The sequence below is a fragment of the Oncorhynchus tshawytscha genome, linkage group LG29 (assembly GCF_018296145.1).
Source record: "Oncorhynchus tshawytscha isolate Ot180627B linkage group LG29, Otsh_v2.0, whole genome shotgun sequence".
NCBI classification, from domain to species: domain Eukaryota; kingdom Metazoa; phylum Chordata; class Actinopteri; order Salmoniformes; family Salmonidae; genus Oncorhynchus; species Oncorhynchus tshawytscha.
The window spans coordinates 30,997,103-31,014,397 of NC_056457.1; the positions used below are offsets into that span (position 1 = coordinate 30,997,103).

The 17,295-nt window shown below is 43.5% G+C and overlaps 1 protein-coding gene across 1 annotated transcript; it reads right to left on the reverse strand.

Annotated features, from left to right (window-relative positions):
* Nucleotides 1-1,096: 1,096 nt before the first annotated feature.
* Nucleotides 1,097-4,138, reverse strand: LOC112227632 (carbohydrate sulfotransferase 2-like). The gene has a single exon (XM_024392429.2). The coding sequence runs from the start codon at nucleotides 3,332-3,334 to the stop codon at nucleotides 1,937-1,939; it is 1,398 nt and encodes a 465-aa protein (XP_024248197.1). The 5' UTR covers nucleotides 3,335-4,138; the 3' UTR covers nucleotides 1,097-1,936.
* Nucleotides 4,139-17,295: the final 13,157 nt, after the last annotated feature.

Genomic DNA, 17,295 nt, shown 5'->3' on the forward strand with positions numbered 1-17,295 from the left:
GTTAATGACCCAGACCCATGACCAGTGTGTTAAGGACCCATGACCACTGTGTTAAGGACCCATGACCAGTGTGTTAAGGACCCATGACCACTGTGTTAAGGACCCATGACCACTGTGTTAAGGACCCAGACCCATGACCAGTGTGTTAAGGACCCATGACCAGTGTGTTAAGGACCCATGACCACTGTGTTAAGGACCCAGACCCATGACCACTGTGTCAAGAACCCAGACCCATGACCACTGTGTTAAGGACCCAGACCCATGACCACTGTGTCAAGGACCCAGACCCATGACCACTGTGTTAAGGACCCATGACCACTGTGTCAAGGACCCATGACCACTGTGTTAAGGACCCAGACCTATGACCACTGTGTTAATGACCCAGACCTATGACCACTGTGTTAAGGACCCATGACCACTGTGTTAAGGGCCCATGACCACTGTGTTAAGGACCCATGACCACTGTGTTAAGGACCCATGACCACTGTGTTAAGGACCCATGACCACTGTGTTAATGACCCAGACCCATGGCCACTGTGTTAAGGACCCATGACCACTGTGTTATGGACCCATGACCACTGTGTTAAGGACCCAGACCCATGACCACTGTGTTAATGACAGTGGCGCATAGCTCTTTCCTGCAGTCAAATGACCTAGTGGCCTCATGGTTGGAATGTTACTAATATTTTTCATAATCCCATAATTAATTAACTTAAAAAAAAAAATTAATAACACAGAAAATCTGATGTTTCTATGTCAAACAGTTGTGTTCTATTTCAGACTTCTATAATGTCATATAAAGTGTAATATTGGGATGTAAACTCTAAATGAAATACATTCAACTCTATATGTGTACAGGTGTCTTCTTTATTTAAGCCCATAACCACGTGTGTGAGGTGTATACTTTTGTTTCCAGTTAGATTTGTTTAAAACTACCAAGAAACACACTGTGTAACCCTGATTTATCCCACCGCAGTAAAAGGTTAAATTGATTTTGTATGATCTATTCTATTTTCCAGATTTAATTGCAGCATAAGTGCCATTAAACGGTCATGAGCTATCCCTGTGTTACATGGGTCAAACTTGTGACAAGACATGCTGAAATGTTTTTATTTTGTTCAAAGGGGATGCTAGAGCAACTCTGCTTCTGCAAGAGATGTTTTTTTTCAAAGTAGTTTGGCTAAATCACCTATTTGCATCAAAGAGATCTAGTCCTGTAAAAATGTAAAATGACCCCAGGCTACACTTTCAGTGACACGGATGAGAAATCCTTCCACAACTGCTGAGTCGACATGATTTACTACTAGTGTGTCAACATCAATCTTCATCTGGGATGTTCCGCTGTTATAACTAATGAACCTGAAACCTTCCTTAGAGCAATATTATAGCTATAACAGACCAGTTTAATGATTGTCTCTGAGTCCATCCATTAATCACAAAGTAACATAACCTGCTCAAACAATTACATTTTTTAAATGTATTAATGCTTCTTTTTTTTTTGCAATTTCTTCTCTCACTTTTACAGACAGTATGGATACTGGAAAACCAAGTATTTTCTCAGGTTAAAGGAACATTCAAAATAAAATGTTTCAAGTGTTTTCTTAACAATATATATGAATCATACACTGTTTGTTTCCGTAGTTGTAGTTTCAATATTCAAGTCATTGTTCATAGTTCTTCTTGATTTGTCAATAACATCCAGTTGTCCAAACTGACAAGTAGTGGTCCTGTCAAATACAACTGTCTGCAACTTAAATGAAAAATACAAATAAGATACATTCCAATGTGCCCCAAAAAAGTAGATTTCCTCAAAAAACACTGATTCAAAGAGTTTTAATTTCCACGATTAACTGAACGGCACTAGATGCAAAATGCACATTAAATTCACAGTCTTTGGTGGAAAAGGGAGAAGAAAAAAAAGAATGTGTTTTTTCTGTCACAGTTTGGAGACAGTCAGTAAAGACTTCCTGAGGTCCTTGGCCTCCCCGGCCGTCCTGACTCTGTCGTAACCCAGGACAACCATGGAGTGATGACAGTAGTCCTCCACCTGTTTGATCTGCTGAATGCTGAGCACTGTTCTCCATGCGCTGGCAGCCTGAGTGGCGTTCCTGGAGGACACTATGAACGGCTTGGAGGACGAACTAGACCCGCCGGTCATATTCAGAGCAAACGACTCAATGTCGTGGTTGGTGGTGAGGTTGGCGAAGCGGTAGATGTTCCTCAGGATCTTCACAGGGTCCTCCACCAGGTCCTCATAGCGCACGGCCATGTACTTCCCTTTGAGCCAACTGGGAGGGTTTAAGGCCGTCCTCAGGGTCCGGGAGGTGCGGTCACAGATCACCTCCATGGCTCCGATGGAGTGGTAGTCCGAGCCGTCCTTCTTGTTGGCTTTGTGGTTGGGGTCGACGAAGGGGATCCTGCGGAGCTTAGGGTCCCTGCTGCGGACCACCTGCAGGTTCTCCCGGATCAGCCCGTGTCGGGACTTGATCCTGGAGTTGGCCACGGCCCGGGGGTCCCTGACCAGGTGCACTACCTTCACGTCCAGCGACGGGTCCTCCATGAGGGGGGCTAGAACGTTCACGTCCAGGATACGCACCCCTTTAATAACGATAGTGCTGTACTTGAGGCACTCCTCCTCCAGTAGTCTAAGGCTTTGAGGTGGGCACTTTTTACACACCTTGTCGTCCACCATCCCCACCACCTCTTTCCTGTAGGCGGAGCACAGAGGGTAGGAGCACACCACCTTATTCAGGGAGGCCCCAAAGAGTCCTAGGGAGGTAAAGTTTTTTCCACCTGGGCTGTTGTACAGCTGGAACACAGAGAGATCACAGCGGTATAAGGAGCTGAGCATGTCCCTGGCTGCTCCTTGCAAAGACACAGCGTCTCCCGGGTACAGCTTCTGCCAAATGTGCCACATGGGTTCATAGAGGAAGAACACTTCAGGATGTTGGTTAAACAGCTCCCCGAAAAAGGAGGACCCAGACCTCCATGTGGTCAGAACATAGACCAACTGTCTCTTCTTAGCCAGATAGGGTCTGTAGAGGAACCGGATGTCTGACCTGCCTTGATAGGAAGCGCTCCTCATCTGGTGATTGCACTGCTGGGGCACTTTAGTCCATTTGTAATTGGCCAAGTTCAGCATGGTCAGCACTAGCAGCAAGAAATAGGCTATAAACAACACAATCCGCTTTCTGCGTAGCACCTTCATCACGATGCCGGGCTGAGCTATTATCTTTGTATGGTTCCTGTGCGTTCTGAGCTTTCTCCCGTAGCCAGCATCATTCTCCCAAGGCGCTGTCAACTTCAGTTGTCGATGGTATTGTTTCCCTCTCATCTGTAACCTAGGAGTGAGTGGCTCTGACCACTGGGCGAAAACTTATTACATTTACAATAGGCAAAGATATATGGTTATTGAATATCTCGAGTGGGAATTGGTACTCGGATCGTTAAATCGTTTTCACTGGGCATAGACGTTAATTCAACGTGTATTACACCTTGGTTCAACGTAATTTCATTGAAATTACATGGAAACAACGTTGATTCAACTAGTGTGTGTCCAGTGGGTTAGGTAACACATATTCGATATCCCAATCCAATTCGCAATCCAAAATAAGATAACACAGCCCTGCTTTTACTGCAGTGCGCAAGGCTCTTCACATGAAAGAACGATGCCATGAACATTTTTCCATTGCGGGTATTACAGTGCTTATTGCGGTTGGCCTGCCATCAAAACAAAAATAGTATCCCTTCATTCAAACAATGTATGCCCTCCTTGACAACATTCAGCGTAGGCATCTATGCGCAGTTAAAAACTGATTCGCCACAGTATGGATGGAGCCTGTGGGTCCACGGAACAACAGCACACAAGTACTAGCCTACGTTAGTAATTACGTTCTCCGGCTTCTTCTTGGTTCCTTTTGCCAAACGTCCCCTAGTATATCCAGAGGGGCAGTCTAATCGTCCAAATATATTTTCTTTCTTCCTGATGTGCCGTAGTTTGTATATGTAACTAATTGAAACTGGACTGATTCAATCAGAGACTACAGAAAGAAAGACCCTCCCTCCCCCAGACGCCATTGGAGCGTGATAGGATATTTGGGTTAGCGAGTCGCGCCCTTGGCTCTTCCGCACGTCTGTCAACAACGCACCGCTCTGGAGACGCCTACATTTGAAAACAATGGGTGCGTTCGAGCGTATCACCTTTACCAATGTCTGTCACCGCCTTTGAAAGTGTATACAACTTGTTCGACTTGCGACTACATGACATTTACAACAACATTTGTGATCAATGGTCATGAACGTTCTACTGCGGTCGACTGGAAATCTCGGCAGTTGCTTCTCAACAACTGCAACTTGAAGTACGAACCAAAGCATTGTGGGAGACAACGTTTGGGGGTTTTTGGAAGCAAAATACACTACATGCTCATGCACGGTTGATGTCGCCACCTATGATTGGTTATTGTCAATGCATGTTTACTTTATATAGGCCTACATCTGATCCAGATTTCTAACAGAAATAAATTATATATCTTACTTGCGACAATATAGCTAATATTTTTTTATCTAAATGTTACTGTAATTGCTATTGTTATGTTGTGTTGATACCATACTGTGTTGTGATGTTGTGTTGTGTTGCTACCATGCTGTGTTGTCATGTGTTGCTGCCATGCTGTGTTGTCATGTGTTGCTGTGGTTGTCTTTAGGTCTCTCTTTATGTAGTGTTCTGGTGTCTCTTTTGTCCTGATGTGCATTTTGTCCTATATTTGCAATTGAATACATTTTTTTATTTTGAATCCCAACCCCGTCCCCCTCAGGAGGCCTTTTTGCTTTCTGGTCGGCCGTCAATGTGAATAAGAATGAGTTTTTAACTGACTTGCCTAGTTAAATAACGCATCAATAAAGGTCAAATACATAATGTTGTGTCTCATGTTATATCCTACAATTTCTTTTGTCTGTATTATTGGTGTCACCTAATTCTAATTTGTTGATGGTCTATTCAGTGTGAATATACATACTACAGGCTACACATGGGCTATTGTAGGGGATTACTACACTGGCAATTTTAGAAGCTTAATCTGTGTCTGGAAAACTGGCCCTTAACGAGCAAGTACCCCAGACACCAGTGGTGGGGTCAATACCAAGTACAGTTGACCTCTTTGCATATTGTTTACGGAGTAACTTATATACATGTACATGTAGTATAATCAGTTATTATTATTTTTTGCACAGTGACTGTTGTGTTCCTCAGGTGAATCTAATTCTGTTATTTACATGCTTACTGACAAAGGCAACATAAAGGTTGAGAATGTAAGGAAATACCCTGCGATCTGTAGTGAGGCTGACGTGAAATCAGTTACCATACAGTAAGAGCCTTTGTGGACTTTGGCTCCCGAGTGGCGCAGCAGGCTGTATCATAACCGGCTGTGATTGGGAGTCCCATAGGGCGGCGCACAATTGGCCCAGGATGTGCCTCCCCCGATTTTTAGTTGTGTTACCACTCAAAGGTACCCAAAATCTCACAGCAATGGTCGAGAATGATGCCGTTGTAATAGAAATGGAAGGGCTGCTGGTCTCCCCTCTGCCAGTGTAAGAGCGTTGTCTTGACACAGCTCCATTCAATTATAGACTTGCTTAGCGCACTATTATGCAACTATTAGTACAAATTTGTTACATTGTTTCTGTAAAGAACGGCTAGCTGGAGCTCGTCTGAGCTTTCGGCTGTGAATGCATATTACACAACAACACAAACATATGTACTGTATTTAAAGATATCTTTGGAGAGAGAGAGAGAAACTAATTACTATTGACGGGCTAGATTTATGGCCCACTCTCTCCCGACAGGTGGAGATCTTGTCTTATCTGCCCCGGTGACAGCAGGCCGTAAATTATTCTGCACATGCTCGAGCTCCAAGAAGGGTCTCTGAAACTTCTATTAAGTTCTAGAACTCGCTATGGCATAGCACCAGCGCGAACTATGAACGCGCAGTGGTAGCATGTGCATCAACTACATGCCATACAATTCGTAAATTCACTCTGGCTATCTACTCCGATTTCAGAGCACTCTCGTCTGTGTATCAGAGCGCAGAATAAATTATGAATTTACAAACGCGTAACCACTGGTGATTATGGCCAGTGTCAGTAAACGTAGGGGGAAAAAACGTAATTAAATCGTTGCCAGCAGCACAGCAACATACACCAACGCTCTAGACAACATGAAAACAGCCTAACCACTTCTGCTAGGGCGAGTAAAATAGTCAGAGTAAGGTCTCTCATTTGTGTCTGGAAGTAGCTAGCAAGTTAGCCAATTTAGCCAGGGTAATTGACTGGAACGCTCGGATCAACTCCAGTCCTCGACCAGAGCGTCCAGTCTGCGCTCTGAACGCTCCTAGAGCGAAACGCTCTGAATTTATGAATGGACAACCTGACAACAAATTGACAATCTGAGAATTTAAGAACTCCCAGAGCGCACTCTGAGTGCACTCTGACACTCCAGGCTGCAGGTAACCCAGTGGTTAGAGAGTTGGGTCAGTACCGAAAGGTTGCTGGGTCGAATCCCTGAGCTGACAAGGAAACAAATCTGTTGTTCTGCCCCTGAGCAAGGCAGTTAACCCACTCTTCTCTGGGTGACGTGGATGTCGGTTATGGCAGCCCCACCCCGCACCTCTCTGATTCTCTGATTCAGAGGTGTTGGGTTAAATGCGGAGGATGCATTCAGTTGTACTGACTAGGCTGACCTGATTTGCCAACATCTGAAAAGTAATTGCAAAAATATACTTAACTATCAAAAGTATAAATCATCTCAAATTCCTGATATTAAACAAACCACACTGCACAATTATCTTGTTTTTTAAATTTATAGATGGACAGGGGCACACTCTAAAACTTAGACAAAATTTACAAACAAAGCATTTGTGTTTAGTGAGTCCACCAGATCAGAGGCAGTAGGGATGACCAGATATGTTCTCTGTTTAGTGAGTCCACCAGGTCAGAGGTAGTAGGGATGACCAGGGATGTTCAGTTATCAGAGGCAGTAGGGATGACCAGAGATGTTCTCTGTTTAGTGAGTCCACCAGATCAGAGGCAGTAGGGATGACCATGTTCTCTGATGTTCTCTGTTCTTTTTAGTGAGTCCACCAGATCAGAGGCAGCAGGGATGACCAGGGATGTTCAGTGAGTCCACCAGGTCAGAGGCAGCAGGGATGACCAGGGATGTTCTCTGTTTAGTGAGTCCACCAGATCAGAGGCAGCAGGGATGACCAGGGATGTTCTCTGTTTAGTGAGTCCACCAGGTCAGAGGCAGCAGGGATGACCAGGGATGTTCTCTGTTTAGTGAGTCCACCAGGTCAGAGGCAGCAGTTATGGCCAGAGATGTTCTCTGTTTAGTGAGTCCACCAGATCAGAGGCAGCAGGGATGACCATGGATGTTCTCTGTTTAGTGAGTCCACCAGATCAGAGGCAGCAGTTATGGCCAGAGATGTTCTCTGTTTAGTGAGTCCACCAGATCAGAGGGATGACCATGGATGTTCTCTGTTTAGTTATGACCAGTTATGACCAGATGTTCTCTGTTTAGTGAGTCCACCAGGTCAGAGGCAGCAGTTATGGCCAGAGATGTTCTCTGTTTAGTGAGTCCACCAGATCAGAGGCAGCAGGGATGACCATGGATGTTCTCTGTTTAGTGAGTCCACCAGATCAGAGGCAGCAGTTATGGCCAGAGATGTTCTCTGTTTAGTGAGTCCACCAGATCAGAGGCAGCAGGGATGACCAGGGATGTTCTCTGTTTAGTGAGTCCACCAGATCAGAGGCAGCAGTTATGACCAGAGATGTTCTCTGTTTAGTGAGTCCACCAGGTCAGAGGCAGCAGTTATGGCCAGAGATGTTCTCTGTTTAGTGAGTCCACCAGATCAGAGGCAGCAGGGATGACCATGGATGTTCTCTGTTTAGTGAGTCCACCAGATCAGAGGCAGCAGTTATGGCCAGAGATGTTCTCTGTTTAGTGAGTCCACCAGATCAGAGGCAGCAGGGATGACCATGGATGATGTTCAGAGGCAGCAGTTATGGCCAGAGATGTTCTCTGTTTAGTGAGTCCACCAGATCCAGCCCAGGATGTTCTCTGTTCAGTGAGTCCACCAGATCAGAGGCAGCAGTTATGGCCAGAGATGTTCTCTGTTTACCAGATCAGATGACCAGAGATTTCTCTGTTTAGTGAGTCCTCCAGATCAGAGGCAGTAGGGATGACCAGAGATGTTCTCTGTTTAGTTAGTCCGCCAGATCAGAGGCAGTAGGGATGACCAGGGATGTTCTGTGTTTAGTGAGTCCACCAGATCAGAGGCAGTAGGGATGACCAGGGATGTTCTCTGTTTAGTGAGTCCACCAGATCAGAGGCAGTAGGGATGACCAGGGATGTTCTGTGTTTCGTGAGTCCGCCAGATCAGAGGCAGCAGGGATGACCAGAGATGTTCTCTGTTTAGTGAGTCCACCAGATCAGAGGCAGCAGGATGACCAGAGATGTTCTCTGTTTAGTGAGTCCACCAGATCAGAGGCAGTAGGGATGACCAGAGATGTTCTCTGTTTAGTGAGTCCGCCAGATCAGAGGCAGCAGTTATGACCAGGGGGAAGGATGATTTATTTTTCTCATGAGCATGTCCTTATTTCTGTTACAGGTTATTGGATGACAGTCATTCATATTCCATTCACGCAGTTCAATGTAACAACGATAGGTTTAGATTACTACATGATACTCTAATTTGCATTCTGACACTCCTAATTGGTGGAAACCAGGAGGCTGTGATAGACACCTGAAAAGGGGAGAAATCACCCTAACTGGACTGAAGGTCAGGTGCACATGCATGGTCTTTTTTAAAGACAGTTTCAAAGTTACATTGCTTCTTATCAAGTATGTGTGGCACTATTTTTCAAATCAGATGTTTTGTTTCATTTCTTTTTTTTTTTTTTTTTGGGGGGTGTTTTGTTTTATTGTCAGAGAGAACAGACAATAGCATACATTCAATGTCAGTCATTCATAATATAAAATCATGTGTCTCTCTACCATGTCTGTCTTTCCTTCTCATTTAAGTCGATAGCTCCCATGACATACATTTGTTTTGCCCACAGTCTCAAAAAGTTACTCTAGACCCGGTTTAACAGTAGGCAATAAGCAGTTCCCGTTGAGAGCCGGTCAACCCGCTAAGTGAACAACCAATCCTGACCTGTCCTTTCTCTCAACAGGCAAATTGGAATCGCCGGTAATATGCGACGGCTGTCAGCATGGAATTGACAGAGCTGGGAAGCGATAAACCCAAACGTTCAACAGACTGAAAATCATCTGCTCACTTGTGTAAACTCATGTATTATTACAACAATGGAAGCCACGAAGGGGAAGGTTTGAGCATCTCTATTGGGAGTCAAGCAAGTCCCGCAGAAGTCTCAAGATTATATAGATTATATAAAGATTTTAGTTCAGTGTTAGGCTACTCTTTTCCTTAATGGAATTCCTCATGGTAAATGTTGACTTTCATTACTCTAGGCTTTTGGATATAGTCACTGCTCACTGTGTGTTCTGCAGTTGCTTTGCAAAGATTGCCATCTGTTTGTTTTTTACAGACAAAATACGATGAAGAAACTGAATTGATTCATTGTGAAATGTATTCTTTGTTCTCCAGAACTAGGCCTACAATTATTCCACGAGATATGTTCACCCAGACTAGAAAAATAACACCTTTTACATGAAATACACCCAAGATGCATGTGTGTGCACCATAAATCATAGCCCAGTGTAATATGACCATCATGAATCCCTAGTCTTCCTGGGTTAAATGGTACAATAGCATGTCCATTACCTAAAAACTGTCTTGTATTAAATGGTGCAGTGTAATGAGTGTGTACTGGCGGCAGAGAAGTCAGGAGCAGGAGAGCGAAGACCGTGTTACAACGGTGCAGTGTAATGAGTGTGTACTGGCGGCAGAGAAGTCAGGAGCAGGAGAGCGAAGACCGTGTTACAACGGTGCAGTGTAATGAGTGTGTACTGGCGGCAGAGAAGTGTTTACAACGGTGCAGTGTAATGAGTGTGTACTGGCGGCAGAGAAGTCAGGAGCAGGAGAGCGAAGACCGTGTTACAACGGTGCAGTGTAATGAGTGTGTACTGGCGGCAGAGAAGTCAGGAGCAGGAGAGCGAAGACCGTGTTACAACGGTGCAGTGTAATAATAAAATCACTTGAACAAAAAACAATAAATAAATACAATGGGGGGGGGACAACCCTTCGCACGCCAGACATAACGTGCACAAACACTACAATAAACAATTCTGGACAAGGATATGGGGGAAACAGAGGGTTAAATACACAACATGTAACTATGGAATTGGAACTAGGTGTGTGGGAAGACAAGACAAAACAAATGGAAAACGAAAGGTGGATCGTCGATGGCTAGAATTCGGCGGAAGTCGTGACAGTGCAGTATTTATACCTATGTGATTTAAAAGCGACATTTATCTGTAGTTACATTATGTCCTCAACGTTACGCTGCTCCTACAAACAATGTTATTATATTGATCTAATATATACATATTTTTTTTATATTTAACCTTTATTTAACCAAGCAAGCCAGTTAAGAACAAATTCTTATTTACAATAACGGCCTACTCCGGCCAAACCCCGTCGACGCTGGGCCAATTGTGTGCCACTCTATGGGACTCCCAATCACAGCCAGATGTGACACAGCCTGGATTCGAACCAGGTAGTATAGTGATGCCTCTTGCACTGAGATGCAGTGTATTTCATTGCATTTCTGTGAAGGAAGATGCAGGACACATCACGTGCAGGCACACACACACACACACACAATGTGGTCATATAACTCTGTCATATGAACAAATTAGAGCAAGGTTCGTTGAGATTTTATGTTATGAATGGGCAAATTGAAACATTGAGACACTTTTTTTCAAAATCTAATTGCGTATTTTATTTAGCATTATGTTTGCAGAATATGATTGTATTACAGTATTTTGGAAATACTTCAGAGGGAACCTTTTGAACTAACTGTATTTCTTTGTCTCTCTAAAATATGATTATGAAATAGCCTATCCTAAACGTCCTCAGCTCTTCGTCATCTGATGTAGCCTACATTATGTGTTGGATGTAGATATCTTTTATTTCCTGAAGAATATCTCAAATAAAATGTAGCAATGGCAAAAATAGAAGCAAAGCTTGTTATGTAATTGTGGACGGCTGAGGATGCTGCCTGCGCCGGCGAGATGGGAAAGCAGGTGGATAATGTGCATGCACAGTACCAACACTATCAGGCACATTGCGCTAAGATCCTGCGAAGCCACAAAGAAATCGGTGCTTGTATACACGCTGATGGAGATAATTATCTTTACATTTGAAGAAGAATAGCAAGTGGAAAGGAAATTACGAGGAAACAACTGGAAGGTCTGTTACGCGCGCCAAACACCGACGCTGCGTAAAAACGGAGGAAACGTTACCAATACGGAAGCAAAAACAATACATGTTATTGTGCACAACTGCCGTTTTTTAGCGGGAAATAAAGTAAAAGTCTTTGTGTAGTATATGTCATCCTGACGGGCTTTCATGGTTAAATGGTCGTGGTCGCCTTGTGTTCTTCCCTACTCCTCAGTCGAAATGGCTGCTCTTTATCAGGGCACTGACGTGTCCTCTCCGGATACATTTCTGGTCCTGAAAGACACGAGGGAGGTCAAGGAGGTCACTACTCTAGACGAGAAGCTCTTCCTACTGGCCGGTGAGAAAGGTGAGTTGTTACAGGCTTTTGGGTCGATATTTATTTTTTAAATCCCAACATTTTGTAGAGGACATGACATTGGCTAAACATGTTATGTATTACATAGAACACTGGTGTATTTAATAGTTTTAATACATTTAATAGTTTTAGGCCTCCCATAATCAATTATATTCAGTACAATCAATCAAATTAGAACCATTATGTTATTGATAGCGGTAGTAAATCATCTGTTGCAAATAGCATAATAATAACGGTGTCGATTTACGACAGTGTCATCTAAGGTAATCTAATAGCATAATAATAATGATGATGTCACTTTGCGACAGTGTCATCTAAGGTACTCTAATAGCATAATAATAATGATGTCACTTTGCGACAGTGTCATCTAAGGTACTCTAATAGCATAATAATAATGATGTCACTTTGCGACAGTGTCATCTAAGGTACTCTAATAGCATAATAATAACGATGTCACTTTGCGACAGTGTCATCTAAGGTACTCTAATAGCATAATAATAATGATGTCACTTTGCGACAGTGTCATCTAAGGTACTCTAATAGCATAATAATAACGATGTCACTTTGCGACAGTGTCATCTAAGGTACTCTAATAGCATAATAATAACGATGTCACTTACCAGAAAGCATGTAGTCCTTGGCTCAGATAGTGTAGTAGTGTGGACTCAATAGCATCTCATTAGTGTGCAAGATCTTGAGAATCAGCTGTACATGTGATGGAAGAATGCACTGTGAATGCAGAGGGTTCCAATTCCATTGAATTGGGGAAGGTTTAACCAAAATATGCCACAGGACCTAGAATTGCCTTATGTGTATCCCACAAAAAAAGGTTCACTGTTATAAGCTAACTTTTTTTAATGCATTTAAGCAAACTTCCCGGGCTTAACTTCCCATTGAAAATTTCTGGAAAATTTCTGGAAATTTACTGGAAAGTTTCTGACCCTTTGCAACCCTGATTACGTTGTCTGTGTCTTGTTTGTTCCAGGCAACAGATGCTCTGTTAGTGGCTATCGACTCAGAGGTGGTGGTAGCTGTGGACATCCTCCTCAACCATTTCCCCAGGAGGTCCTCCAAGCCCTCCATCGCTGTTAGTCTGTTCTCTTCTCCGCCTTTTTATTACTTTATATAAAGTAATTAATTCATATTTTATTTTTGGTTTCCTATAGCCAATTGGCGACCCATCCTCTATGGGATCAATTGACACATTAAACAAATAATTGAAATGACGCTTACAGGGAGTCCTCTGGTATACTACACAGTACACACCACATACAAAGAATGTCATGTACTGTCATATTATGTCTTGATCCTGTTCTTTCTCTTCACTCCGTTTCCCTCTGCTGGTCGTATTAGGTTACCTTCTCTTCCTCTCCTTCCCCCAGCTGTTCCTCATCTTCTCTAACTACCTCGTTCACCCTTTTCCCACCTGTTCCCTTTTTCCCTCTGATTAGGTCTCTATTTCTCTCTCTGTTCCTGCTTCTTTCTTTGTCAGATTCTCGTTTGAGTTTCTCATGCCAGAACCAAACTATCGTCTTGTTTGCGTCACCCTTGTCCCATCCTGTCGGAATCTGCCTGTTCTTCTGATGCTACGTGTGATCAGGTGCCTCTGTCCGCTACGACCCGCGCCTACCCAGAGAGACCAGCAGTCTGTCGCCGCAACCCAGCTATTCTCCTCTGCTGCTAAGAAGGGGACTCTTTTGTAAATATCAGAAGGACTTTCTGTTTCATTTGTCGCCCTCTCTGAGGGTTGTCTATTTTGCCATTTTTCTACATCTGAAGAGGATCTATGTCTTCCCTGTGTTTTTACATTAAAGGACTCTGTTTTTGTTAAACCGCTTTTGGGTCCTCACTCAAGTTCACAACAAAGAATGACAAATGTCGACATGATAATTATCAGTGCTTGACTTGGACTGAAATAGGTTCCAGTGCTCATTTTGGGTGCTTGTACTGTTTATATTTAGGTGCAGGAGTTCCACAATACGTTTGAGTTAATATTTTATAAGAGGAACAGGAGCTGAAGCAGTAGAACATTTGAGGTGCCAGTTCTCAGCTCCGGTGAGCTCCTGCCCAAGTCAAACACAGCTAATAAATAATGTTATCCAATCAATAAAGATAATTAATGGATCATTACCTGTTCCAACCAAATGACCTGCTGTCCTTTATCCTGATCACGTTTCAGGTTTTCATCAATAATGCAACAGTCCAAAATATGTTGGAGAGCAGAAAATACTTTATTGGACACCTGAATATTTTTAGCGTATTAAAGGGGAAACATCAGGATTTAGAACGCCAGCTAACTTACTTCTTAAAGTGTTTCCATTCACCTTTAAAGGCTGCATCAATAACAACATGCCTATTCTCTGTGCCTCTCTCTGTCAGAAACGGATGCAGTGTATCCAGAACCCAGGATATTACACCACCATCGACGTGGCTCCAGTGATCCTGGCAACTATGAGATCCTGGCTGTGTTGCTGAAGCAGGATATCTCCCTGCCCAGGCCTCACGCTGTGGGCCGTGTTGCTGAAGCAGGATATCTCCCTGCCCAGGCCTCATGCTGTGGGCCGTGTTGCTGAAGCAGGATATCTCCCTGCCCAGGCCTCACGCTGTGGGCTGTGGACCGTGTTGCTGAAGCAGGATATCTCCCCGCCTAGGCCTCACGCTGTGGGCTGTGGACCGTGTTGCTGAAGCAGGATATCTCCCCGCCTAGGCCTCACGCTGTGGGCCGTGTTGCTGAAGCAGGATATCTCTCTGCCCAGGCCTCACGCTGTGGGCCGTGTTGCTGAAGCAGGATATCTCCCTGCCCAGGCCTCACGCTCTGGGCTGTGGGCCGTGTTGCTGAAGCAGGATATCTACATGTGGGCTGTCTCTACTCTCTGTAACACCAAGAACAAGAAGGACAGCCTTCAACACTCCAGGTAAGATCCTATAGAGCACACACACACACACACTTTTCCAGCTAGGAGGGTCTCTGTGTGGGGTATTTCCTCTGTAGAAAAGTGAGTTGGCCTTTCTGGGAAGAATGGAATAACCAGGCAAGTGTTCATTAATACTCCTAACCACAGTATAACTTCAGTCAATACTCCTAACCAACCACAATACAGTCTGTGGTGGGACCACTAAGAGGCTGTGTCTGCCATGTGGCCATGAGTGTGTGAGACAGTGGCAGTCAGTGACGTTTAACATGAGGGAGGACAAAAAAAAAATTCTCCATAAGCTAGGCCTTGTTTCAATTACAGGTTATTGGATGACTATGCGCTCTCCTCCTCTCACCTTGTCCTTTCGCTTGAGGACTTCAAAGCACAACACATCAGCTATATGTGACCAGGAGAAAAGACCTTTCCAAGCCAAGCTGCTACACACAGCCTACATCGTTGTCCCCATTTGAGCTAGAGTAACGTTATAGTCAACATAGCTAATAGAACTAATGCGTTAAGTAAACCTGCTACAATCATGCAGTAACGTTAGTGTACAGTCAGTAAGCAGTTTAGCACTTACACCAGCGGGTCCAGGTTCCAGTGTTGTGTTGGATAGTTATAGCCAGCTAGCTAACATCCCTCTGTTTGAGCAGGGTGTTTCACTAGGCTAAACTAGCTAGCTGCATTTGCTGAAAATGTTTTCGAAATCTCTCTCTATATTTCTCTCTTGCTTCTCCTTCATTTTGGAATAAATGAATTTGTTCAAAACTACTCACCACATTTTATTCACTGCAGTGCTAGCTATCTGTAGCTTATGCTTTCAGTACTAGATCATTCTCTGATCCTTTGATTGGGTGGACAACATGTCAGTTCATGCTGAAAGAGCTCTGATAGGCTGGAGGATGTCCTCTGGAAGTTGTCATAATTACAGTGTAAGTCTATGGAAGGGAGTGAGAACCATGAACCTCCTAGGTTTTGTATTGAAGTCAATGTACCCAGAGGAGGACGGAAGCTAGCTGTCCTCCCTCCCTCCTTACCCCAACTACCTTTTCTCTCCCTTCCTCCCTTTCCTACCCCTCCCTCCTTACCTCACCCCTCCCCCAGGTTTCGTCTGGAAATCTACAGCTGCCTGGCCAGCCCATCTCTGATCATGCTGACTGTGGAGGGCCCCATCCTCAGGGCCTTTGAGCTGAGTGCTGACCGAGGAGGGCTCAGCCTGGTGGAGATGGAGTTTAGGTATGCTACAAACACACACACACACACACACACACACACCACACACACACCCTCAAAGCCTGGGGGTTGAGTTCAGGTGAGAGCTTATATCAGGACACTGAAAGGCCCTCTTCCGTAGCCTTCTACAACAGCTTGTTCATTTCGTTTCTGTTCTATGACTAGTTTCTGGTCTATGACTGGTTTCTGTTCTATATGACTGGTTTCTGTTCTATGACTGGTTTCTGTTCTATATGACTGGTTTCTGTTCTATGACTGGTTTCTGTTCTATATGACTGATTTCTGTTCTGGTTTCTGTTCTATATGACTGGTTTCTATTCTATGACTGGTTTCTGTTCTATGGCTGGTTTCTGTTCTATATGACTGATTTCTGTTCTGGTTTCTGTTCTATATGACTGGTTTCTATTCTATATGACTGGTTTCTGTCCTATATGACTGGTTTCTGATCTGGTTTCTGTTCTATATGACTGGTTTCTATTCTATATGACTGGTTTCTATTCTATATGACTGGTTTCTGTTCTATATGACTGGTTTCTATTCTATATGACTGGTTTCTGTTCTGGTTTCTGTTCTATATGACTGGTTTCTATTCTATATGACTGGTTTCTGTCCTATATGACTGGTTTCTGATCTGGTTTCTGTTCTATATGACTGGTTTCTATTCTATATGACTGGTTTCTATTCTATATGACTGGTTTCTGTTCTATATGACTGGTTTCTATTCTATATGACTGGTTTCTATTCTATATGACTGGTTTCTGTTCTGGTTTCTGTTCTATATGACTGGTTTCTATTCTATATGACTGGTTTCTGTCTATGACTGGTTTCTGTTCTATATGACTGGTTTCTGTCTATGACTGGTTTCTGTTCTATATGACTGGTTTCTGTTCTATATGACTGGTTTCTGTCTATATGACTGGTTTCTGTTCTATATGACTGGTTTCCTGTTCTATATGACTGGTTTCTGTTCTATATGACTGGTTTCTGTTCTATATGACTGGTTTCTGTCTATATGACTGGTTTCTGTTCTATATGACTGGTTTCTGTTCTATATGACTGGTTTCTGTCTATATGACTGGTTTCTGTTCTATATGACTGGTTTCTGTTCTATATGACTGGTTTCTGTTCTATATGACTGGTTTCTGTTCTATATGACTGGTTTCTATTCTATATGACTGGTTTCTGTCCTGGTTTCTGTCTATATGACTGGTTTCTGTTCTATATGACTGGTTTCTGTTCTATATGACTGGTTTTCTGATCTATATGACTGGTTTCTATTCTATATGACTGGTTTCTGTTCTGGTTTCTGTCTATATGACTGGTTTCTGTTCTATATGACTGGTTTCTGTCTATATGACTGGTTTCTGTTCTATAT

What these genes read in the sequence shown, in the direction of transcription:
- LOC112227632 (XM_024392429.2), bottom strand. Translation starts at nt 3,334, where the DNA reads ATGAGAGGGAAACAATACCATCGACAACTGAAGTTGACAGCGCCTTGG.